The sequence below is a fragment of the Accipiter gentilis genome, chromosome 9, assembly GCF_929443795.1.
Source record: "Accipiter gentilis chromosome 9, bAccGen1.1, whole genome shotgun sequence".
Lineage (NCBI taxonomy): Eukaryota > Metazoa > Chordata > Aves > Accipitriformes > Accipitridae > Astur > Astur gentilis.
Window position 1 is genome coordinate 32,474,962 of NC_064888.1, and position 25,927 is coordinate 32,500,888.

Here is a 25,927-nt window from a genome sequence, read left to right on the forward strand (position 1 = left end):
TTGTTAGACTTGAGGCTGATACTTGCAAAGGGCTTAAGGACAGCAGCAGAAGGACTTCTGCTCCAGCTATGCCATCTTCTGTTCATCTGCACCCCGCTCCTCGCTGAAGGAGCTCTTGGCAATGTTGAGTTCCATAAGCTGCTGTGTTCCCAAGGCTCCTGTGCAGCCCTCCAAGAGCTAGGCTCCTGGGCCTCCCAGAGGTGAGGTGGGTTCACAACTCCCTGAGAAACTCAGCCCTTGAGCATCTCCATCTGGGCAGGAAGATTTGACTCTTGTGCAGCCAAAATTTTACCATTGGGCTGAAAGCCTTACGCGCTGCTGCTACTGGTGGAGCTTCTCCGTAAAATTCCCAGACTATGGCTTGTGCAGTTGGTTTCATAGACTACTTATGGTGTTGATCTACTGCTGCTTGAAACCCTGGCAAAACACTGGGGTTCTTCAGCCAGTAAGTTTTGTTCTGTGGACACTGGTGGTTTTAAAATTAAAAAAAGCTGTTGATGACCCTTCATCCTCATTTGTTTCATTTTGTCATTTGGCTTCCAATAGGAGTAGTTTCTGAGGAAGAACTTGCATGAAAGAGAGAGCAGTAGTGTAGTTCACTGGTTCCAGAAGGGTGGTTGATCTTGGCTTGGGGAATGAAAGAAGGTGTTTCCTGCAGGGGAATTTGGTGGCCAAGTGAATGGGTGTCAACAGAGCCAGAAGGGGAGAAAGGTCTGTAAAATGAAGAAGAGTAACATTGTATGTGCATAAGCAGCAGAGGTGGCTGAACCTGAGTGAAGTAAGACAGAAACCAGTCTGTGGGTGGATGTTCTTGCTGTTTAAGGACATGTATTGGAAGAGGTCTTTTTTACACACACACACACACACACACACACACCCTTTACCTAGCAGTAGTATATGGCCAGCAGCATCTCTTGAGCCACCTGTATCTCTGTTGTGATGGAGATGGAGCTCTAGCTCTTGGAGTCCTGGCTGGTGCCAGATACAGACAGGAGGGTAACCAGGTACAAGGAGATGGCAGGGTCATCGGGTCTAAATGCCATCTGTGTATTGCGTGGGACAAGGACTCTTGATTGCTGTGTTTTCCCAATAGAAAATAGTTACCTCACTAAGAAGTCAAACCAAAATGCAGATGTGCTGCAAATGCATTTGTTGGGCTATTTATCAATATTAAATGTGTAAACCAGAAAGGTCAGCTGTGTTTAATGTCATGTGGCAGCTTTGTGATTTTAATCTCAGTAAAAAATCCGATGACAAATGAATTCAGTGCTCTTTAAAGCTTGTTCCTCCCTGACGCAGTTTGTTTTGTTGGCTTACCTGTGCTCAGGGAAAGTTTGGCTGCCTCTGCCGTGGTAGGACAGGTTTTCTTTAAATAAAGAAAATGGGATAAAGTGACAAATTATTTACAATGTCTCATTCACTGGGGGAATTCAGTGTAGCTTAATGTTTCAGCAACACCTTGTTGCAGTGTTGGATAGCAAGGTTGCAGGTAGAATCACAGTAACTGGTGCAAAAAGATTGTTGCATCTGACCTTAAATTAGAGTTACTGACAGTTGTTGCTTCCCTGTTTCTTCCTATTTTGTATGCAGTTTCAGGTATCTGGGGTAGAGAGGGATAAACTTCAGTTTCTCCTCTTTCAGCTTTTTGTTCTTTAAAATCTTGATGGGGACTGCTCTGCTGGTTTTGTTGTTGTTTGCTTGGCTCCTTTATGTTAAGCTACTAAAACTCTTTCTTGATCTTTTCCCATGCTGTTTCAAAATGTAGTCAGCAGGATCCTCTTCCTTCTGTAACATTCCTTCAGTTTTTAGGGGTAATTATCAGCTTGGGTGTTCTAAACTTATTGTTAGAGAACTGACTGCTGTAGAAACCTGACTTTTAAATGAGAGCCCTGCAGACAGTTTATGCTTCAGCTACTTTTAAATAGCAGCTGAGGTTTTGAGCAGTGCTGGTACGTGTGCTTGGGCTTTTGTTTTCGTCTCTGAACATGTCCGTACCTGCATGGCTGTGGTTTCAGCTTTGCAGGTGGTGGCAAGGTCCTGCTTGCCCTGTCCGCCTGACAGTGGGGATGTGAGCTCCTCTGGTTTGTGGTCCCTGCTCAACAGTGGTGTCCTTATTTCACTGGGTGACACAGTCTGTGACTGACTATCAAGAGCAACAAAGCAACATCATACTGAACGCACAGGTTCCTTGCTGCTGTAAGGGCAGTGTTACAAGTAACCCTGAAATGTTCCCAGAGTGCTGCAGTAGTTTACAGCTGTGGTGTGCATCCTGTACCCATCAAAAAGCTGGTGATGATATATAAGGATGGAGCTTTGATTTCAGTGTGGTTATACTCTCTAGGTTCTCAGCTGATGATAAGACCAGCTCAGTTAAAGAGGTACAGTTACATTTGTTTCTGTGCCTACTTAAAAGATTTTTTTTTTTTCTGAAGTGTCAACAGAGGTTCCTGTACTTTTTTCCACTTCACTGACAGCACTGTCCTTGTTTAACTCCAAATAAATCTTAGTAACATGTGCAGCCCCAAGATGAGGGGAAAAAATTAATCTCTAGATCAGGAGCTACAGAAAATGAAATGAATTATGAATAGAAGAGAGAGGGGCTTTTCTGTATCTGTTGTCCAAGCAAAGGGAAACTGGCACAGAAAATAAGTTAGTGGTGGTAGTGGAAAGCAGTGCCAGGTTTTTTTTCTAAATTTGGATGAAAGGAAAAATTAAAACTTTTCCAGATGTCCCCAGTAAGACTAAACAAAGCATAGGCAGGTAAGAGAAGTAACATCCCCATAGGATTCATTCAGCATTCCTGAGATTCTTTCCTTTGCATTCAGCTTCAGTGGGAAAGTTGGGGGGGGCTTGTTTTTTTCCTTGCCACTGATACAGTTAAAAGTCACAGCATAAATTTCCTGACTTGGTGAAAAGCCTGTGACCCCTCTCAGTTGTCTTGTTCATCAGAAGGCAGATAGGTAATAAAGAGTCTCCTGTGTGAGAGGAGTAGGGAGAACCTGCTGTTTTAATTTTGTTCACAGCAGTGGGCCAAACTTTGTTCTTTCAGTGCTGGCCTTGATAATTGGCTCGATATAATACAGGAATTCAAGCCATTGCGTATCTTTATAACTGCTAATGTCATACCCAAGCAGAGTGCAAAGTCTCCTGCAGGAACATACAGTAAATAAGAACAATAAGCATGTTCCAAAGAACATACAGGCAGTGGTTTTAAAGGGCCTCAGCTCAGCCATGGTGGGTTAATTTGTATCTGGGTTGCCTAGACAAATAGATTTTGCTGGTTCAGATTCTGTGGGGGATATGGGTTTGATTTGGGAGATTTTCTGGACTAAATATTATGTTCATGTCTCTGATTTCTGGGAACCAGACTTAAGCAGTCCCCTCTTTTCGGGATGGAAGGATTTGCTTTGGAAGTTTCCCCAGCTTTAGGAGTTTGGCTATAGTGTGCCTTGCCTTTAGGGTATCCCATATCCTACTGCGCAGGGTACCTTGCACAGACATACAGTAATGTTTTGTTTTTCCTTTGGCCACCCACAGCTCTCGGCTACAGCTAGCTAAGACTTATTTACCCTGTTTTTTTGCAAACATCCGTGCTTTATTCGTCATCTTCAATGGGGTTCTAACACCTGTTAAGTGCTCCTCCTCTCTTTTTTTGGAGAAGCATTTAATTATGACAGGGTTTCCCTTGGAGCACATCCTCCATTCAGTTCCCTGATTGTAGAATTCTCTGTGGGATTCTCCAGATGGGGGATAGAGGATAATCTTCTCAGAGCTCCGGAAGAAATGTGATGCCAAATTACAGAAAATAGATCCTTTTTATTAAGCTCTTGGGCTCCTTTTACTCTTATTTTAAGGTGACCTTCTGTTAAAGAGAAGTGTTGGATAAATGGCTATCCTTTTTAAATAATCCGCAACAACCTTACCTGGGTTACTAGTAACATCGTTAGATTAGAAATCCTGAAAGGATTTAAGCTTTTTTTGCCACTCTTGCTGTCACCACAGAGGCAAGGAGAATGAGCTTGCCTGTTTTCCTTTTGTTTCTAGTTGGTCTCATTTTCAAGCTGCGAGCTCTCAATTGGGGAGTGCTGGCAGCATGCTTGGTGTGGCGGGCAGGTATAAAGACAAAGCCCCCTCCTTTGTCAAATGGTCACAGTGCCACTTCATGGGTCACTTGCTTCGCTGCAAGCTAGTGCTGTGGTGGTGCTGTTTCAACCCCTGAGGGGTTTCCAGGCATCCTAAAAGTGCTACTCAGCGCCGCTGATGTTTGCAAACATAGCAGTACTGGCCATCCTGTTTCATGCCCAAATGCTGGCCATATCTGGAGTTTTACTAAGTTTGCTAAATCTGGCATGTGACCGCTAAAGGGCTCCAGGGGTTGTCCTTACTGAGCCAATTCTGCTGGAAGGTTCCCATGTGTTTGTGCATAAATTAATACTCCATGAGCTCCTGTGTTAGCAGATGATACCAATATTTTTACAGGGTGGATGGAGAAACTAAAGCACAAAGAAACGTAACTGCAGTACTGTAATGAGTTGGTGGCAGAGCCAGTAGTCAACTGGAAATGGCTGACTCTGGTGCCCTGTTCCAATCATTGCCTCTCTTTGGGATTTTGTGTGCATTTAAGTCTCTAGGGAACGTTTTCTGTAGCACCGGTAAGACTACCAGCTTTGCATGTAGCAGGTAAATACAGACTTAGGAGGGGAGGAATCTCTTGTTGTCAGGGAGGCTGAGGTTATAGCTATAGATTTTAATGTATGTAGTTGGTTGGCTTTACACTGTGATATGCCAGTGGGGATGTGTACAGCTTGCAGTGATTGAACTTTGGTGCTGAGAGGTCAAAGGTGGCTAATCCAAATTTTTGTTTATCTTCCAGGTCTACGCACAACGAACTAGAAAAGAACCGGTAAGTAGCTAATGAGCTGAATTCTAAGAAATGCAAGCCTAGTGAGTGTAATGTGCTTTAACCTTACACATGCAGGTGCCGTTTGATCAGCTTAGACAGCTGTGAATGACCACACTGCATCACGTAGTTTTAAAAGTCGGGGGCGGGGGGGGGGGGGGGGGTAGACAAAAAGGATCTGAAAAAGCAGCCTTGTTTTTGGTTGGGTTTTCTTCCTCTCTCTGAAAAGGCAAGAAGTGACCCAGTTTTGTGACTAATCTGTATGCAGAGTAAATACTGTTCTTCTCCTGACACAGTGAAATCTGATTGGGGCACTTTCTGTACATGAGGTTGCTACGGGATCAGGTTTCTTGGGCCCTGGGTAATACTTGTTACCATGATCTGAAGGGCAGAACCCTGTGCTCTACACCCTCTCCCTCCCACTCCTCCACTGGGCTGTGATAATCTCTGCAGTGCAGAAGGAAATACAGTTGTCCAGAGGCTTGGAGGTCTGGCTACCAGTGCTCCTGTGGAGACTCTGTCTTCTAACCTGTTTTAGGATTGTGCCTGTTTATCCTTGAATCTGAAGTTTTAGCAAGCCTTGCAGTTTTGTTACTTGGCTAGCTCTGTTATATGACTCAACCCTTTTGTAAGAGGAGTTAAAGTAAGATAAATACTATTGAGACAAGGGGAGCTAGTTCACACACAGATCAGATTATCGCCTTCCATTCAGGATGCTATAGTTAAGGTTGTGTCAGAGTTCCCATTATAAACTTATCTTGGCTCTTCTGTTGGATTTTAGGGGGACTGAGGGGGGGTGTCTGTGGGGTTTTTTTAGCTGTTGGAACAAAGGCAGTGCTCTGGCCAGCTGCTCGTATGAAGAAACCCCCAGGGTGGGAAAGCTGAGTCTAAATAGGTTGATTGCCTCCTCTTCCCTCTTAGCAGCCATCATTTAACAAGGGATGGGAATCCTATAAGGATGGCCAAAGATACACAGAGGCTTCGAACCAAGTGTGTATTTCCATTCAGACAAGATCTTCCCATATAGCTTCAAGGGAATCGGAGCTGAGTACCTCGTGCATCACATTGCCTTCAGTTTCCCCCACATCTGCCTCCCCCAGCAGCAGCAGTACTGGGAAGCAGCTTGGCCTTTGCATGGTGTGGGTGTTTTCTTCCAGGCTGTGCTTCTGCCTCCTGGTAGCTTTGAGGGTTACAGAGCTGTCATGGTCCTGTCTTTCTGGGTTGATGCAGGGAGGTTTTTTATTTCGGTTGTGTTGCTCTCTTGTCCTCACCGCTGAGTCTCAACCTTTCCAGTCCCATGTTGAGCTATGTTGAGAAGTGTTGGCTCCTGGTTTTTCCAGTGTTCTCTACAGTTTTATTTACCAATGAGGGAAAGAAAATGCAGTGCTTGGGTCTGACCCAGAATGGAGGGTGCTTTTTTCTCCATGACAACAGTAAACCGTCACTAATTTTCAGTGTGCTTATTTGCATATCTAATTGTTACTGCAAATGCTGCTTGCCCTCAGTACAGCTTTAGAGCAGAGCTGTCTCCATCTTTCCCTGTACCAGCCTGGTCCTCTCACATTGGCTAAGTTTGTATGGATATGTGACCAACTTTTTCTGCCCTCAGGCTTGTGGGGCAGGCAGTGAAACTTCAAACTCTCTGTGGGTGAGATCTCAGCAGCTAGTGTTCCATACTTACTGTCCAGCTAAGGACTGGCAAGTATTGATGGGCTTAGGATGTGCCTGATACCAGCTATCTGTGTGAGTTGAGGAAGTTTTTGCCTTGATTCCCTGTCTTTAACTGAGGACAGTAATACTACCTAGGGTGGGGTTATCATGAGGATTGACTACTGTCCAGCACTTTGTTATACATGTTACTAGTAAGAGGAGTATTATTACCTGTGCTTCCCCTTATACCACCTTTTTCTGAATGTTGACAAGCTGTTTACTTGCTGCAGAATTTGTCTTCCCATTCCCAGTTGGTGTAATAACATCTTTCTCTCTTCCTCTCCTTCTGTCTCAGTTATGTTCCCTAGTGTCGTGTCCCGTCCCGTTCCCCCTCCCCCCCACCCTGCTCCAGGCTGAAGACTGCTAACCATCAGCCTTCTCAGCAAGGTCTTTCCTCCAGGGCTTCCCATTCCGAGGCACTGTATTCCAGGTCTGTGTCTCAGACATGGTTTTATAAAGCCTTGGTTTTCACCCTTCTGGGAAGGACACACATTTGATCACATTGGGTGGTCTGTACAGGCAACTCCTGTATCTAGCATCTTTGGTCAGAAGCCCACTGCTTGTGGTTTGGGATTGTCTGTCCCTTAATGCAGATGCTATGGCATGGTTAGCTATGCACATCTGCAAACCAAGCTAGACCTTGTAGTGGCTGTGCTGGGTTTGCCACGTTTGTTACCAAAGATTTGGACAGTGAGTTCCATACTGGAGGCATTTATTTTCAAACTCCACAGCAGTGTTTTCTGAGTGAAAGGGGATAGCTTCCCAGTAGATATTTACCCTGTTTTATTTGCTGTGTCGTTAAGTTTGTCAGTGTCTCCAGACTTAACTGTTGCAAAGATAAAAGCCCTGATACTAATGGCTTTGTGGCTGGCAGGTGCTCATTTTCCCTATTATTTGCGATTATTCCTTTTGAATCTCACTGTTATCTCCGTTATTGACACACACTGTAATTTTCAAAATTGTCCACTATTAGGTCTCTGACTCTGGTTTTTTCGCCTCTTGTCTGTGAACAGCAGCCTTCTTATATTCAGTTAAATTTTCTTTTAACCCATTCAACAATTACACAGAGTTTTCTTTCAAGCAGTAGCAAGAGAATACTAGAAAAACAAAATGGTCTCCTCCTCCTTTTTGAATATACAATTTAACTTGGACTGAATATTGCAGAGCTGATGATGTTTCAATGTATCAGGATTAAGAATCTTATATCCCTTAGATGTGGAAAAGTAACTAAAAATATATTTAAAAAATCATGTTTTAAGCTCCACTCCTTTTTGTAGTCTTGAAATATTTCATGAACGCTCCAGTGGTTCCGCTAAGGAGCTATTTGATTTGGTACCATATATTAGCTGTAATATTTAAGTGACTTCTCTTTCTGCTTTGATTTGGGTTTGTTGGGGTTTTTTTATCTGAAAAGATTGCAGTGACATTTATATAAGGGGCTTTGATTTGTAGAAGATTAAAGTTAATTTATAGTTATTATCTGTCATTAATCCTCATGTTGGAAAATTGTTTGTGTTTTTTATTTAATGGGTATGTGTTTCAGTTTATCTCTGACCAGGATGAGTCATAGCTTGCATTTAAACAAGAAACCAGTATTCTGCTTCTCATCTTCTGCAAGGCGTAACTAAAACAATATTTTTTAGTCCTTAAACACGCCTACCAAAAAACTGATTTGTAAGCAACACCCCATCATTTTCTAAAAAGAAAACATGATAAAGCAAGTGACTGAAAGATGAACTTTGCTAATGTAGTATTTTCTCAAACGAGGATAATAAATAAAATTCAGGCTTAAGTTAAATGGTGTGTTATACAGATAGCAGAATTAACCATTGTCTGAACATTTTAGACACATGCCAGTTTTGGAAGGATGTGGTCAGTGTGGTATCAAGAGAAGGTATGCGGCACTGAGATGACTTTCCTGCTGCCCTGTGAAGTGGCAGTTCTGGTAGACCAACAAGGTGGTGGTGTCTGTCATAAAAGTTACGTCTCCTGATAGAACAAGATGTTTGTAAAGCTATTGATCAGATTTTAAAAAAAACCCAAAAAACCAAAAACAAACAAAAAAAGTTTTTCTGTATATCCTAGATTGTTCTATTTGGTTTTGGTGATTATTGCATTGTAATACAACAGAAGGAAGGAAAACAAACCTGAGTAACTGGGTAAAGAATGAGTTATTAGGGCAGATTTTTCTTATGGTAACAATAATTTAATTCAAACAAAAGATAGATCCGAGGAGTGAAAGAGACCTTGGGAGAATCACTGAAATTAGAATTTTCTGAAGATCTCGCGTGATTCATGGCTCTGCAAAAATACCTCATTTAAAATTAAAAAGGACAAAGTCTAAAGGAGATAAAACTTCTAAACCAAGTTGCTAAAGAGTTGTGATTCGTGTAAAAGTACAGAGTGCAGTGGTGCAAGATCCTTTCTCTCTGATAGCTTTTGAGATGATCAGAAACAAAGTGAAGAAGACAAACACATTGCAATGATCGAGCCTTTCTGATTCTTACCAGGATCATTCCCCCCCCCCCCCCCCCCGTCTAATGTCTGTGATTCCCCACCCATTCTCTCTTTAACAGGAGAGACTGTTATTGCAGAGTGTTTCTCCAAAACAGTTTCACACACAGAGCTGACTGTTATGCTGGGTTGCATATTTGAGGTAGCAGATGAGATAAAGGAAAAACCCTACTGAATGTTAAGGAGAAAACCATGACCTGGGTCAGGTTGCACTGAAATGTGGGGCTTTCTGAGGCTCTGCAGAAATTGCACAGTTCGGTTCTGTTTCTTTAGAACAGGGGCTTGAGGGTGTCTGTTGGCAAAATGCAAGAGAAGAAGGGGAAAGCATTTAACGTAGGGCATTTAAATAGTGCAGACATGCTGTCTAGACTGGGAAAGATAGAGGAAAGGGAAATGAAAGTATAGTGAATTCTTGCTACTCTGAATAGACATGGATGATTGTGCTTTTGTAGTGCTATATATACTTGCCAAGGCAATCTGATCAGTGTTTGTCTTGAACCAACTAATCAATGTGGTGTTGAGTTCAGTGCTATTTATCAGGAGAGCTGGAACAAGAAACTAATCCAGTAAATTTCATTTGTTCTCTGGAGTGGGCTTTGTTTTCATGTTAACTTCATGTAGCAAATGTTGACAGTACATATTGTTTTCCTCATTAATAAAACTGGGAACCTGTGATGTTCCCTGCAGCAGTCAAACCACATCCAGCACAGCTGAGCATGCATCTTTCTTTGCCACATCCAAAGGTCAGAGCATGCGCTGATCCAGCTTGCTCCTTGTGGAAACTGTAGCTAAACCCTCCTGTCTCCATGGCCAGTATGGAACAAGAGCTGGAAGTAGCTAGCTGTCTTCAACTCTGTCGCTTGGATGACAGATGCCTCCGTTTTCAGCTGGGACTAACAATTTTTGGCAGAGCTGAAGCATGTTCCTCTAGTTTAGGAGATCCGGATAACTTATTACACTGCTGTGCCCGATTTTGTTTTACCTGGAGAGAGTGAAGTCTGTAGTTTGTGGAGTAAGGCTATCGGTCAGATGTTCTTTCTGGATATGTTTAGGGTCAGTTGTAATTGTTTAGTGTCAGTCTGCCTTTTGCTATATTGTGGTTATTTCTTTGCATTGCTCTGGGAGCTCACCAGTCAGATGTTGTAAAACTGTGATCTGGTCTCTTTGGCTGACCACCACACTTGTTCCTGTGAAGTGCCTACTTGTGCAGAAGCAGTGTTTTGATTCACTTACAATTGAAAGTCTGCAAAAGGCTTTGTTTCACATTGGCTGGGCAGCAGAACATTTTAAACTCTTGAGTAAAGCTGCTGAAAAGGGATGGTTAGTCTCCATGCCAAAATTCAAAGGAAACAAAATGATCCTCATTTTGTTGGAAGTCCTTTAGTACTGCTTGTATTGGAATTTTTAGGTTCAATATAATTTTTTTATTATTATTATTCAAAGTGATGCAGTGAAGAATGAATCCGTGCCTGCCTTCCTTTTTGTTCCCAGATCTCTGCACCTCCCTTATGAAACCAATAGTGGCTGGAGAAAGAGGAGTAAAAAGAACAGTACTACTATTTTGGATAAACTGTCGCAAAGCAAAATGGTTTTGTTTCAAGAATGTTGCACGATAAAATCACTGTTACAAGCCAGTTTTCAGAAACAGATGTTTATCACAAAGCCGTTCTCAACTAAGATGTGTTTTAGGGACACTTTCTGATGTGTTTTCCTCCCATAGTGTAGAAAGAACTGTCAGCGCATTCTACTTGGCCTTGCCATAATGGTCTGATGCTGAGAATCCTTTCACTGTCTTGCTTCCCAGAAGGGAGACTTTAGAGGAAACCCCATCTTAGAAAGAAACATGCTCTGGAGTCAGGTATCCCCACTTACTGGCTGAGTTCTTGCATTCAGCATCTTGTACTTAAGATTTCCAGAGCAGTGTACAGAAGAGGTATCAAATGGTGCGTTACTGGTTATTTACTGCTTTCAGGGAGCCAGGAAGGGGTGTGGTAGCTGCTGTGGATGTGTAATGAAAGCAGTCCTACCTACTTAGATGGTATCTGATTTGGAATGCATCATTGCCAGCTTTGGTTCTTGAATCTCTTCCCAAACTGCCATCCTCGAATTTCTACTTGGGTGTGTTGCCACAATTTTCTTTCAGGCTGAACCCTCTCCAGTTCTGTATGTTTATGGCTGTCCTGAAAAAAACAAAGACTGGGCAAATCCCTTCTGTAATCAGTGAACTTCAACTGGGGAAGAATCTGGCCCTAGGTAGGAAGTCAAACATTCAGCTTTCCTGGCTCAGTTTTCAGTCATGACAGGGCCCTGTACCTCCCAAATGCATCTCTGGGGACTTCACAGGCTTTTTTTTTTTTTTTTTTTTTTTTTTTTTTTTCCTGTGGTGCTGTTGGAAGTGCTGAGAGCCAGAAATTCTGATGTAAAATCTTTTCTTGTTAAGTGACTAATGTTGCTCATGGACCTGAAAGCATTACTAGCTAAAAGCTACTTGGGGAGTTCCTGCCTTAGAGAAGATGAGGTAACAGGAATATAATTTTTGAGAGAGATTACCTGTTAACTACAAGTTTCAGGACTTTGTACTCTTGGGACAGAAGCTGTAGTTGTGTGTGCTGATCTATATCTATATCTGGTATGTGTATTGAGGGTACTATAGCAACATAGCCTATGCAGACTTGAGATAACCAAAGGAAATTCAGCATGGGATAGGAAATGTAGGCAAGAAACTTTCTCATTCTCCTTTCTGTATGTGACCCATTTTTACCAAAGTATCAACAACTTTAGGAACCTATAACCTTGTGTTATGCCAGTGCGTGGTGGGAAGAGTCAGATACTCCCATTTAACAGATGAGGAGCAGAAACACACATGGATCCAGTGCCTGGAGTAATGGGTATGTGGGAACAAGTTTGCATTGACCCAGTCCTTTGCTTCATTGATCCACATCTCCAGCCAGTTGCCTGCTTTTTCTCTTCTTGACAAAAGTTTCCCCTGTCCCATCTCTGCTTCCTTCAAAACTTCATGCTCACTCCTTGTGTTCCCCTTAGTGTCCTCCCTGTAAGTGTTGCCCAGGGCCAGGAGGTGCTGCATGATGCTCCTCCTCCCATCTGAAGAGGAGAGGGGCACAAAGTGAAGCTACCTTTGCTGCTGTGGGTGGCTGGTGAGGCTTGGTGCAGTATGGTCTAGCTCCTTGTTTTGGGTGCTGCAGTGGGTAGTACAAGTGTGTAACAGGCATTCGTAGCCTTGTCTGAGAAATGGAAGCAAACGGCTTCCTCTCACAGTTGCTGTGGTTGTTGCCTGGCTGCAAATGGTGCTGGTCGCCCCAAGCAGTTTGCATAGCTGTGGGCAAACAGACCAGGCAGGTTTCCTCCCAAACAATGCATATGACAACCATAAAACAATTAAATAGGCAATGTGCAACCAAGGGTCAGGAATTCTCCTCCCATGAAACCACCGGGTAACGTGGACAGGGCTAAGTCAGGGCCATGGCAGAACATAGCAGTAGATGGTGTCATCTATCTAACTGCTTCCCTTTCTCTGTGCCTTGGGAGTTCAAATTTGTGCCTTTTTTAGAGGTGGCACTTGAGTCTGTCTGATGCAGGCTGAATCTCATATAAAGGTTTTGGATTTGTTCAAGTCTGGAGGAATGCAGAGGAATCCCTGAATTCCACAGCAATGGGATGAGTCAGGTCTTCTGCCCTATGTTCCATTAAAAAAAATTAAGGGCTGTCTTTTGAAGGTATCCTTTATGTGTACACTGCTGCCTAAGCATCACTTCCCATTAGCTGTGTAATAAGATTTTCTGTCCCTCTCACCTGTTAATTATTTACCTTTGAGAGTTCATTCATAAAGCAACATGACTTATTTAGGGAAAAATGAAAAGCTTTTTCAAAGGATGGATGCTTTTTGCTCTTATTTTTTTGCCCAGGAGTTTAAGTAGAGCACCTTAAGACTCAAGATGAACAAGGGGTTGCCATGAATGGGAGATTTCGCAAATGAGCATATTCAGCTTGCAGAAGGTGAGGCAGGAAAGGGAATGTAACAGTTACACAGTGATCTTCTAACTGTGTTTACAAGGGTTTCTGTCCAGGAGGGGCTGAGAGAAAGAAGGAGGCATTACAGAAATTGATAAAAAAGCTTACGCACTGAAACCTCCAGTGGAAACAGGACGTGAGCTTGAAATGCACTGTTACTTTCATAGAAATAGACTCTGTGAATGGTGTCGGTGGGTTCACGCATGGTGCAGGCTGATAACAGTTCATAAGGGTGTGGTTTTTATCATGGTAGGTAGTAAACAGCTGCACAAAACTTAGTCATGCTTATAAAGTCAAGTGCAGGCTGCTATCTCTAGAGTTGGCTGGTTGCTGAGCTAGGGTGGAATGTCTAAAAGCATCGAATCGTTTAGAAGCACGCGTCTTAATGACTCTCAGATGGATACTTGCTCCTTCACTTGGGCAGTTGTTGCTCCTCCCTAGTTGTCTCTACAGTGCTGTAGTTATGCCTAGTCATTTGGAGAGAGTGCCAAGGGTTCCTGTACCAAACAGCTTACTGTCCAGGATAGTGAATAATGCAACAACGAAAGGAAGGCATTTGATACACACTGCTCTTCATGTGAATCATTGAGTGTATTTGTTTGTAGAGAAAGGGCAAGGACCCTTCTACGAGGGTGAAGGCTGGCAAAGCCACGCACCCATCAGAGGGGGTATGTGGAAAGGAAAAGGAAGTTGATGCTAGGCTTGATTTTGCTGCTTATTTGTGTATGGGTAGATCTCCCTGTGAGCAGCCCAGGAGAGAAAAGGAACAGAACAGGAGGGTTCAGAGGTGAGATCAGTGCTGAGGAGCTCACTGTGGCTGTCCCTAGTCTTGAAGAAGAGCCTGGTCAGCCAAGAGTGTCTCAGGACCTAAGAACAGGCAGCTGCCAGCATTTCCATCTGCTACTGCTGTGTGTTCCTCTGCTCTCTCCACTCGGAGCTGGAGGAGGGATTGCCCTGGCTCTCCCCGGAAGTTCTGGGTGATGTCCTCCACATTTTCCTCCCAGGAAGGACTTTCCAGTGCTACTTAAAGACACAGCCTGTTGAACACTTAGGGTAGTTCACTGTAATTCCACATGGCCAAAGTCCAGCCCTTAGATGAGACGTGTTCTGCTCCTTCTGGAAACTCAGTGAAATTCTTGAAATAAGTTATTCTGAAAGGGGGAGCCGGTGTAACAGGTTTATTGTAGAAATCAGAGGCTAAAAAGGTGTTGCTTTGTATCTCCCATGTCTGTCTTTCATTCCCACCTATTTGGCCTTGTTCCCTGGAGTGGGTTGAGTTGTGGGTTGCCCAGTCAGATTTTGCCCAGGTGTATGGGAATCTTCCATACAGCTAGGAAAATACCATTCATGAGCTACGCTTCGGTAATGTCAAGAGGTCAAATGTGGGGCGAGTACTCACATTTGCACAGATGCACACAGTTACGTGCAAGCACACACAAAGAGCTTGCAGTTAAAATCTATGTGCCCATCTCTTTTTAACAGGGGAAGACAGCCCCAGCTGTGTATACAGCTTGGTGTTTCCCTTTGATCTGTGTTTGTTTTCAGTGTTTCTCATAGACTGGATCCTGGCGCTTCTCAGAGTTGGCTGCTCTTTTCCATGTTTGCAGCTGCATAACTGCATACAGAGAAGCTCACTGGGATGACTGGGGTGTAACTGGTTTCAGCAGCTTGGGGTGGGGGTTCCTTTTCTGTGCAACCTCTCCTGTTGTTTGCTTTGCTCCTGTCCTTTCCTCCAGGGGATTGTCTCATTCTGCTAGTGGAAACTGTACCTTGCAGATGCCTCAGGATCCTCCGTTTTACTTTGCCTACCTGCGCACACACACGTGGCATTAGTGCCCTTTTCCAGCTGCATGCAGCAGCTACAGCTGCCACTCCGGAGCAAATCTTTTGCTCTTTCACCAGGGTTGTAGCTCAGAGAGGCAAAATTTCCCTTCGCTTTCCAGAGACTCGGCACGCTGCCCCTGCAGCTGGCTCTGGCCCTGTGCCTAAAGGGGGGCAAGAAGGTGCACTCTTCAAACTTATGTGGTGTTTTGTGAAGCTGTCAAAGATGGGGCTGAGAGGGACCTACAGCGCTCATTTGGTTTGTCCCCTTGCCCCAAGGCAGGATAAGCTCTATCTAAACCTTTTCTGATGGGTGCCGATCTAGGATGGCCTTAAAAGCCTTTGACAGCAGGATTGCCTAGGGAGGCAGTGCAACTTATTGCCCTGATTAACCATTGTTACCACTAGAAAGTTTTTCCTAATGTCTAACTAAGAAGAAAACTATTTCAGTGTTGTTCTAGGGGAGAAAAAAAGCCATCCAAAGTTGAGTGCCTCTGTGTGTGTGAAGGGGAGAGTCCCAAATGCTGAATATAGTAATCAGCTTTCATAGCAAGAATCGCTCTGTTAGACTCTAGAAGTATGCTGAGGAATTTTGACCGAGATAAGCAAATAGGAGAAAAAAAAAAAAAATCATCTTTCCTTTTCCCAGTGCATGTGTTTGCCACTTCACCTACCAGAAAAGCAACTTTGATACCAGAAGAAGTGGGAAACCGGATGGGAACGCTTTGTCTCCGGTGGATATTCTACGTAATATGACCCTCTTAGGAAATGTGCAGAGCCTGCTCTCTGTGGCGTGACCTCTTTTAAACTTTTCTTGGCTTGGAAAAGCAGCTTACAGGCTTGGTGTTCACTGGAAAAAGCATATATGGGGATGCATTTCAGTGAAGGGATTGCAAAGGGAGAGAAGAAGAGAAATCTTATAGCTGGTGTCATATACTTAAGGAAAACATGCAAAGGCCCTCTGGAGTCATGAGTGTCTCAGAGTTTCTTTGAGTTATGGGGTTTTTTTTCTTAGTGATCTCTGAGAAAAATAGATGTGGTGGGGAAAGAGCAGAGTGGGAAGGGGGTTATACTGTGGGTTGGGCACATTGTAAATGGTTAGCAGTAGTCAGAGTGGAAAGCTGTTGTACAGAATTAGGGGACTCCATCAGCCCTCCAAGCTGGCTCTTGGGTCTGTGCAGACAGTACTGCCTTGCACTTCCCCTCAGCCATCTAGGGAAAGCAAATTGCATGAGTTTCTTAAAGGCTTTTTTTAATTCCTTTTAAAGGAGCATTTGTTAAAACTGTTCTGTTATTTAAAGTGAAAAATATGATGAATCTTGCCAGTGCTTGTAATCTCCATTGCAAGTCTGGTGATATTCTGTGATTCTCAAATCCCAGCACCCAGAGTTAAGTGTTTTCTATCCCCCACATAAAACCAGGGTATGATCTAGTGTAACCTATGTACTTAAAGAAGAGGAAGCACCCTATGTAGGTGTTTATGTTTGCATTTTAAAATCGTGTGATGTCTGAGCTACTCTGGTGTATTTTTTATGGGACCTAAATCATAATCTTTTGGACACATGGGATCAACAGTGGGACATCAGAAACTAAAGGTTTTAAAGAAATAAAAAGTTTTATGACTGCTTGATTGCAAAGTTAACAATACAGCCTTCATGTTGTTGTCCTGATTCTGACTAAACTCCTTTGAACTTCACTGAATTTCATCTTGGGAATTTCTTGGGATAGAGGTAAGAGGAGACCTCAGTTTTTGCTGCATATATGAGGGGGAGCAGTGAGGGGTTATTGATCCATGTTGAGAAATGTGGTGGTCTTGTACTCTGGGCATTATTAACTAGCAGAGAAAGCTGAATGAATTAGCTTCCCAAAGTATCCTACTCTCTAGGCACTTCACATACCAGTGTCATTGCTGAGCTCCATGAGCACCTGAAAACCAAGACTGGATTTAGCTGTGCAGTGCTCCGTGAAGGAATTAGGATTAGCTCCATTTTGTGGATGAGCAGTGCGTGCTTCAGTTCCTCAAGGGATTTACCTGAGGTCATGCAAGCTGTCTGTGGACAGGTTTCCTGACTCTCACTTAAAGGTCTCGCCTGCTGCATAACCCTTCCCTGCTTGCAGAGAGAGTTGAAATATCAGCTCTGGTTGCTGCTTCACCCTTCCTGAATGTGCATGCAAACTCTGCAAGCTCCTGGCTAGCATAGCACTAGGAAAGTCAAGCAGTTTGTGCTTCTGGTTTGTCATTTGGCTCTCATCATGAGGAAACCCACTGCAGCCTTTCCCCAGGTGAATGGTTTGCAATGAAAATTATCTTTTTTGTTGTTTTTCTTGGTTTTTAGTTATTATTTTTAACACCAGTGATTTTTGAAACTGATAAGGAGAGATCCCAGGATGGGATGCCAGATAGAAAATATCTGACTGTGAAGCAGTAATTTATCTTGCCTAATTTATCTTGGCCCTGTGAGTGACATAAGCACTACAAAATAACAGGGAAGGACGGGTGTGATTGTGGTTATCATGCAGTGCCACCACAGGTATTTCTGTAAGCTTGTGTGGTTATTTTCTTAATATTGTCCCAATAGTTGAGCAAATGGAAACCAGTTGCCACCAAACCAGAGGACTAGGTGTTCCAGCTCCCCTCTCTTTTTTTTTTTTTCTTAATTATTTTTCCTTCCAAAACAAACCATGAACCTTTCAGTATCTGGTTTGTTCCCAGGTGGGATCCTAACCCATTTCCTGCTGGGAGAATACAGAGAGAGAGTGATTGTAAGGCAGCTAATCCTCTCACAAATGTCAGTTTACTTAACTACAGCTGTTCTTGGTTTGGGAGAATTAAAATTGTATCTGTAGTATTGCTGACCCAGGCAAGGGTCATAATGATCTTCTCCAGCTGATCAAGAGTTCATTAGGTAGAATGTCCTGTGCTTAATATAATGACTTTTTGAGCCCTGTTGGAAACACTAGAAATTTTGTAGTTCAGCTGAAAAAAAGTCAAGCAATTTTCATGTCTTATGGATACATTTTGTCTTGCTTCCTGCTCCAAGGAAATGGCTTCCAAGTGGCCAGCTTCATGCTTTTTCTCTGTTTGAGGTTTGAGCAGTTTTACATCTCTTGGCCTTCACATATGCCCAGAGGAGAGAGAGAAAATGCAAAGAAGGTGTCAAGGGTAGTTGAAAGGAAAGGGAAAGATAGGGGGTTTGTTTTGTTGGTGGTGTGGTTTTTTTCCACTGAAGTTTACGTTGTTTTAATTTTCTGGGTGATTAAACCCTGCTCCTCTTTGGAAGAGCTGTATTGACAGTGAGTTTGTATTAGCACATTACACCAGTTAAGCAGAAGCAAGGTGTGTTTTCACACTCTTGGTACCTGCTTTCAAAACCTCTTTTCTTTCCTGGTACCTCTGTATGTATGAGATGAGGACATGACTCATCTGCCGTCATAGTGCTGGGAGCTGTGCTGCTCTGTTCAGGTTCCCCTGCTGAGTAACATGCATAGTTAACTTGAGTTAAAACTGTTTATCACTTAATGTTAGCTAATTCCTTTGAAATACAGTGTCACTGTTCTTTGTGTGCAAAAAAATCACTATCCAATAGGAAAAATACTGCTAGGATCTCTCAAGTTCTTCCTAGCACTTTTCTCCAAACATACATCCAATAGTGAGTACCTTGGCTGGTAATTCCTTGTTTCTGGGAAGTCTGAGGTTAAATTTAAAATACTTTTACAAGGTGAAATTACATGCGCTGCTTCCTCTGTTCCAGATGCATGCCCTCTATACCTGAAAGGTATAGTAGATATTTGATGACTCCTTAAATATTTCTGACAGTGTGAAGAGGTATTAGATGAAGAGCACATGCTTTCCTTCTGGCATAAAAGATTTTGTGTAAACAGGTATTCCAAATGGTCACATTCTTAGAATATTTTTTCATTAGGAATTACGATTTTCTTCCGTGAGGTGAGGAAATTGCAGTGTAGCTTCAGAAAGGAAATGTATGGGGTGGAAAAACTATCCTATCTTAATGAACAGTAACAATATCTTTTAGTAGCAATAGTTTATCTGTGTAATTTAAAAAATTATGTTAATTACAAAAATAACTTCTAGTACCAGATCAGAATGTATTCTTGATATCAGCGTATTCCTTGCTCATTATTTTGAAAACGGGAACTATGTTTTCCCAAATACTCTTTCACTGGTGAATAAAAGTGTGTCCTACAAAGGAAGTGCTTGCTTCTTTCAACTGGTTAGTGGTGTTAACCTGACTATATTTAGTAGGCACCAAAGTCCAGGGTATCTTTCAGTAGTGTTACAAAGAAACAGAGGCTCTGATCTGAAGTACTGACTATGTCTTTACTGCTGTGACACTCTGTGGACCATGGGTAGCTTTTGTGCTGTAGCCAGGAGACCAGTCCAGGGGTACTCTCCAGCTGCCTGGTGGGAAGCTGCCTGATATCTCAGGTTCTTCCAGTCTCAGTGCAGGCAGGTGGCTTTCAGGGGTCTCTGCAGATACATGCTAATGCATCTGTTTCTGGTATGCAACATCTTTGATTTCTCCATGAGAGGCTGCAAGGACTTGATGGTAGTAGATCCAAACTGGAGAGCTCTTCCCATTGCCTGGCAGTTCTAGAGGCAGTTAAGGATTATGGGGTGAGAGCATCCCTCCTTCTTGGTGTCTGACTGTAGAAACCTTGCATGAGCCTGAAATACCTCTTCATTTCTTTTCAAAGGCATGGTGCTTAGCCAGGAAACCTCTGAACAGAATAATCAAGAATAGCTGGTGGGTTTGGAAAATCTTGGCTATCTTTGCTGGTGACCTAATTCTAGCAGTAAAGCTGAAAATCCGTAGGTCACAGCAAAGCAGGTTACTGCCTCCTCTTCAGTGAGGCAGGTTTCTGATGAATGGCACAGCTGCTTTGCAGGCACATTGGTGGTGTGGAGGAGGACTCTGTGCTGGTTGGAGCAGCGTCACCAGACTTTGCGGCTGTGAGCACACTACATATCCCTAGAAGGATAATTATAATGGTATTAGTGAGAATGAGGGCACAGGACACCACTGGCTATTTAAAGAGCAGGTCTATTTTTAACCACCTTTTAACAAAGATGGAGTTTTTGTTAGACTGGGCTAGTCAGGGCTTTATAATTAACCAGCCTGGGTTGCACTTTGATGTTTACGGCTTGCTTTGTATGTTCTCTGATAGTCAAATGCAGGATTGTAACTATCTTACTGCCAGGGTAGCAAAACTGTGAGACTTGCATGGTTGTCAGTGAGCATGATTGAAAAGTTGGTGCCAAATGATCTTGTGCAAGAGGTACCTGGATGTGACCGTGCTGGCAGCAACTAGGCTGTGTTTTTAAGTCAGAAGGAGAGGATGGTGTAGAGCATTTATGGCCTGTGATGGCTACAGGTTTAGCATGCTGTTGTAAGCACAAGTCAGCCTAAAAGGGGTTTAGCTGGTAACATCATGTATTGTGCTACAGTAAAGTTCAGTTAATTATATTCACCAGGGATTAAAATACTTTATGGCTAATGGCCAAGATCAATAATAGTATATATAACTTTAGGGGGAGATTAGCTTTGATAAATAATAATAATGGACTCTGCTCCAGAGCATCTGTTGCTATTTGACATCTCTTAACAACTGTCCAAACTGCTTTCAAAGAAAGGCAGAAAGCCATAGAGGAGCTGGGAGGAGGGAAGAGAAACCGATGAACGGGCACTGAGAGCTCAGTGCTAGATCTGGATGAAAATGAAGGGGCGAGAGAAAATGCCAGGCATTGATTGACTCCGTTCCTCTGCTGGGCAGATGGCCACCTATCCTGCTCTCATCACCTTTTCATTGTGAAGCAAAGGCTGTTATATTTGATCTTTCTGTACTGAGTTGAAGTAGTCTGTCTCTTTGGTGCCTCTGAAGATCAAAGGGTTTAAGAAAGGATGAGCAGTCATGTTACTGAACAGCTGTGAGTTCATTCTGGAGGAGGCACCTTCCAAAATGGTATCATTTTTATTACTGTGAGCATCAGTATTCAAATTCTTTTGCCATTCCTTTAAGCATCCCAGGTTTGGAAGTCATGGGATTACAGATGGTCTCTTTTTTATCATTATTCTATTCTTTTAAATGAAGCTTCTGTATTCTAGCCCTCTAGTTCAAAGAGAAAGACTTCAAGATATGCAACAAATAGGACCCAAAGGCCCAGAAGTTATTGTGTGAATAAAAATAACCCCGGATACATCATTTCAGCTTCAGTATCATAATGTTGTTTCAGTCTAATTGTTTGGGATCTGCTTGATTTAGGATTTCTGAGTGCAGTCATGGGATCCTGTTTAGACGTCAGTGCATTTGGCAACTGTATTCTTGTTCCAAAGAGTTTCCAATCCAGTAGACTGTCAGAGAAGAGGACAGAAACAAAAACCTGGGCAGGCTGAAGGATGATGCTAGTGATTGCAAAGCAGAACAAACAGTCCAGCCTCTGCAGTGCTGGTCAGAGGACAGAGTGAAAAGGAAGGTAACACAGACTCATTGTGAGATGAGAGCAGTCGTACTCCCTGCAGCGCCCTCTGAGATGAGAGTAGGACCCCGAGTCTTCCAGAAGTGTCCTGTTTATAGCTGTGTCTGCAGTGCTGTGGCCTTGAATCCTGGAAGTGGAAGCTCTCTCGTGTGTCCATATAACTCAAAGTGTTTGTAGGACAACCCCTACACCCACTGAACAACGTGATTTACACCCAATGTCTGCACGGTGTGGACAGACTGATGAGCTTTTGGGAAATGCAGCTAAAAGTGTTAATTATCCCTCCATGTTGCAGCCCAGGAGGCACCTGTCCTGCAGGAAAGCCAAATCTTTCAGCCAGATCCCCCATATTTCCCCAAGGCGTTGGAGACTGCCTGATTTCCTTTCCCTCCATTCTCCTCTTCCCCTTTTTTGATTTTTGGAAAGCCTTGAAGTGATAAACTTGCCTTCAAAATTGTAACAAGATTAGGAGAGCCCTCTCAGTAATACTCAGTTTTATACCTAGAAGGATCTCGGGAAAGGGAGAGACCTTGACAGTTGTGTGACATGGAGAGAGGTGGGGAGAGCATGTCTCCCTCCAGACTGCAGTAGTAGGCTAGAAAGACTTGTGCTGGAATGGACCAGTGGTGGCAACAGACCACTTGGCACAAGGTTCGTTGGTCTTGCAGCCTCTGTTTGCCAAGAGCCTGAAGCCTTTCCAAAGTTGAAATCAGTGATGAGTCTTCCCATCTAGGAGAGTTGGGGGTTGAAGTAAGTTCTGTGTGCCTATGAGGATGCGCTTGGCCATATGCTAACTCTGCAGTGGAAGGTCATGCAGGGCTTGGGGACAATTAGGGCAGGGTTTGTAGGACAGGCTCTTTCAAAGCTTAAATGGAGAGTGTGGGCAGTATATGGTAAGTTAAAATCCTTGCTTTATGCTTACCTTAAGGCTTTCAGCTTCTGTTGCAGATGTGGAGAAGGGTTAGTGTGCTATAAAACTGGCCACTTTTTCCAAGTATTTCAGTTGTTTGGTAAGGTGCTTCCTCTCCCAGTGTACCTCGCCTTGGTTTTGTGACTGGGGTGGCCTTTTGGACAAAATGCTGCTGTTGCAGAGTGCATCAGTACATTGCTGTTTGTATTTCATTTGTGCTTATGAGCTTGAATCAGGATGCTGCTTTCTTGAGCGCCGTACCACCCGTTAGCTCCCTCTTATGTAGCTTGTCACCATGCAGAGGTACATTGATTTGTGTGACTTTGAAAAGCTGCATTGCCTTGTTTTTTTGTTTTTATTACTATTCTTGTTCTTACTATTGTTTAATCATAGGTCTCTTCATTTGTGGTTTGTTTTTCATCTGCCCTTGATTTGAGAATACAGTTGGGTGCATGTTCATCTTTAACTTTTGCAGACAGATCTGGTATGGTTAAGATCAGAGTGAAAATGTTGCCCATAGAACTTTTTGTTCCTTAAATTCCTATTTATAATATGTTGTCAAGTCTTTTTATTGTCGGTCCTAAATTTTCATTTCTTTGTTTATTTTAAATGATAGAAAGGCTTTGAAAAAGTAAAGATCTAAAGGCTTTTTTTTTTTCCAATTACTTTTTCATGGTACATTTTATTAGCATTTGGAATACAAATACTCCTACATGCCAGGGAGCCATTGGTAGAAATTGACTGGAAACAAAGAGGCAAATGAGCAAGTATCTCCTTCAGCGGGGAGCAAAGGCAGGAAAACAAATAATCGTGAGAAAAGACCTGATTTAAAATCAGAAAGCAAGGCTTGTTCTGAATGATTTCACAGCTCATGTGGAGAATATTAACTTTTAACTGCATATTTCTGAGCCGGATTTCCTTCTAAAACATGTGTCTCGTCTCTGGTGTCCTGTGGAATTGGGGTGAAGCGGGTGTGAGTGTGTTTATTGCAGGCTGGCTGGACGCCACCGTAGCTTTATTGCGCGTGGCTGGAGGGCTCGCAGCAATTGCATAACGCTCTGCAGCAGAGAAAGCACAGGCTCAGCCCCCAGTGCCCGGCTGCCTCACCATTCCTGATCCAGGTGCTTGGCAAAACCTCTTCCTTCACTGAAGACAAGCCTTCAGTAAAGCAGGAGGCAGATACTGTTGCAGAGAGGACTGGGCTGGGGGTTAGAGACAAGAGTAAGGAAAAAACATCCAGTCATATGATGGCTGTTAGAGATATGCATGCCTCTGACCTGTGAATTGCTTTTAGAAGGAAACCATATTTTCCCCCATTTTCCTTGCCCTGTGGTTTTTGCATGTGTTTCTCATTACTTCCATCTCAAAATCATTCTCATCCAGTGAATTATTGATGTGGGGTCACTTGCATTTCTCCAGGAATTGCTTTCTTTAACCAGTGATCCCTCCTGAATTTTTTAAGCAATCTTTTAGCTCTGAAATCCAAACAAAGTTGGTGGTTTCTAATTTCAGGGTTAAATTAGACTCGACTTTGAAAAGGTGTAGAGGGAAGAGGAGGAGTGCAGAGAAGGAAAGATGATCATGTCCTTTTCCATGTTAGGATCTTCCTTCTGCTGGTTCTTTTGGTGCTTCTTCTGGTTTGGTTTTGTTCTGTTTTTTTAACATCTCTTGGAGATCAAGTGTCTGATTTAGCCTCAGTGGGACTTGACTGTATTCCTAATGCTGAGCATATGCTTAAATCCACTGTTGAATTCAAGCCCTATAGACCTGCAGGCTTAGTACAAAAGTATCTGGGAAATGCTTTTTCTTTTCCCTCAGATGCTCCCTTCTTTCAACATACAGAAATCAGAATTCAGCATTTTGAAATGCTGCTGGAGGCAAGTTGGTCATTTCCTGCTGGGAGGGAGGCTTGATCTTTTAAAGATGGGAAGAGAGTGTGTGTGTGTGTGTGTGCGTGTGTGTGTTCATGTTTTGCAGATGTTTGGGCCTTGATTCAGCAAGGTCTATCAGCAATGTCTGACTAGGGGATAGTGCTTAATCTGGTAAACCTGCTGCTTCAGAGCTGAGTGTGTGCACGTGTGTTTGACTCCTCAGCAGCAGAGGTTTCTTGTCTCAGTTTCCATCACTTATGCCCATGGTGGAAGCTGGAAAAAAACCCAGAAACCCAAAATCTGGTCTAGCAAAGAAGCTGCAGTCTCTCCAGGGATGTTCACATTCAGGGATGGCTCCCTGACAGTCCTGCCTGCAGCCATTGCTTATACCATCCACAAGAGGAGGATGGACCTGAGCATGGGGGGGGTGTCACCCACTTGGCAAGTGGTGCACAGGGGTTTGGCTGAGCCCACCAGGGCCTAGACAGGGAAACAGCCGGTGGCTTTCCAGCCATGGGCTGGCCCTCGCAGGGGGCTCCTCAGGCATTGAAGGAAGGTAGGTAGGTTTCTAGCCCCTCTGTAGCCACTTTGTGACCAGCAGATACAAGGCTTTGGAGCTTCCACCACAGATCCCTCAGCTCTCTGGGGACTTCCCAGTCAGAGAAAAGGCTGGAGGCTTTATGCCCAGCTTGCTGTGGTACAGAGTGGTGGGGTAGGTTGATTCCTACCCAAACCTCTCAAAAATGTTCTCAGATGAGTGGGGGAAGGAAATGGGGATTTTTTTTTTTTTTTTTTTTTTTTTTTTTTTTTTTTTTGCACCGACACTTTTTTCTGCACTGCAGTTTCGATCCGGGCAAAAGGAAGCCCAGTTCCTGCAGTGGGATTTGGGTGCGTGTTGTACAGTGAGACAGCTGAAGCTATGAGCAAAAAGCACGCATAAATAAAGGCTTCCTCCCCGTGCTTTATATAATCAGAGTGGATGATGTCATTGGGAGATGGAGAGGAGAGCAGGCTGTGAAATTACAGCCCTCTGCAGCCAGGCAGAGCCAAGTGTAAGGAGGGGCTGCATGGAGCAAGGGCCAGATTCCTCTCTGATAGAGACTCAGGACAGAGGGCCTGGGGTCTCAGCCTTGGAGGGGAGCTGAGGGGGTAGAAGTAGATGATCCAAATACAGTCAGAAGCTCTTGCACAGGCACAAAGGGAAAGGGGTGAGAACAGCTTATACCCAGTGGGCAGCCGTGGGGCTGCCACTTCAGGGGCCAGCAGCCCCTTCTTCCACATGCAGCCACCTATAGCTTGTTGTGAATCAGCTGGCAGGGCTGAGGGGCTGCTGAGCTTGCTCATACCTCGTCTGCTTCAGTCTTCTGGCCCATCTGTTTAGGAGCTGACGTAACTTTTCCCACAGCATCTCCTGGCAGAGAAGAGAGGGCATCCTCACTCAGCTTGCCCTCCACATCCCAGAGGAGCTTGCTTCTAGGCTCCTTCTAGCCCTGCACAGGGGAGGAAGCAAAAGTGGCAGAGGGGCTCTGTCCTAGCCAGAGTTGCCAGATGGAACAGGATAAAAGGTTGTCCTCAGCTGTTTGGGACAGAGGTGTACATGTTAGGCTCTGGTTTTACGAAGCCCCTCGGGTGCTTTTCTCCTTTTCTGGCCACCCTGATGCCCTACATCGGAATCT

The 25,927-nt window shown here is 43.6% G+C and overlaps 1 protein-coding gene across 2 annotated transcripts in view; it reads left to right on the forward strand.

Annotated features, from left to right (window-relative positions):
• The window catches only part of MXI1 (MAX interactor 1, dimerization protein), a 57,974-nt gene that overhangs the window by 22,992 nt on the left and 9,055 nt on the right, over positions 1-25,927 (forward strand). For both annotated transcript variants that reach the window (XM_049809880.1, XM_049809881.1), the window contains exon 3: positions 4,874-4,903. In XM_049809880.1, coding sequence (XP_049665837.1) covers positions 4,874-4,903 — 30 coding nt within the window. The remainder of the gene's footprint in view (positions 1-4,873; positions 4,904-25,927) is intronic.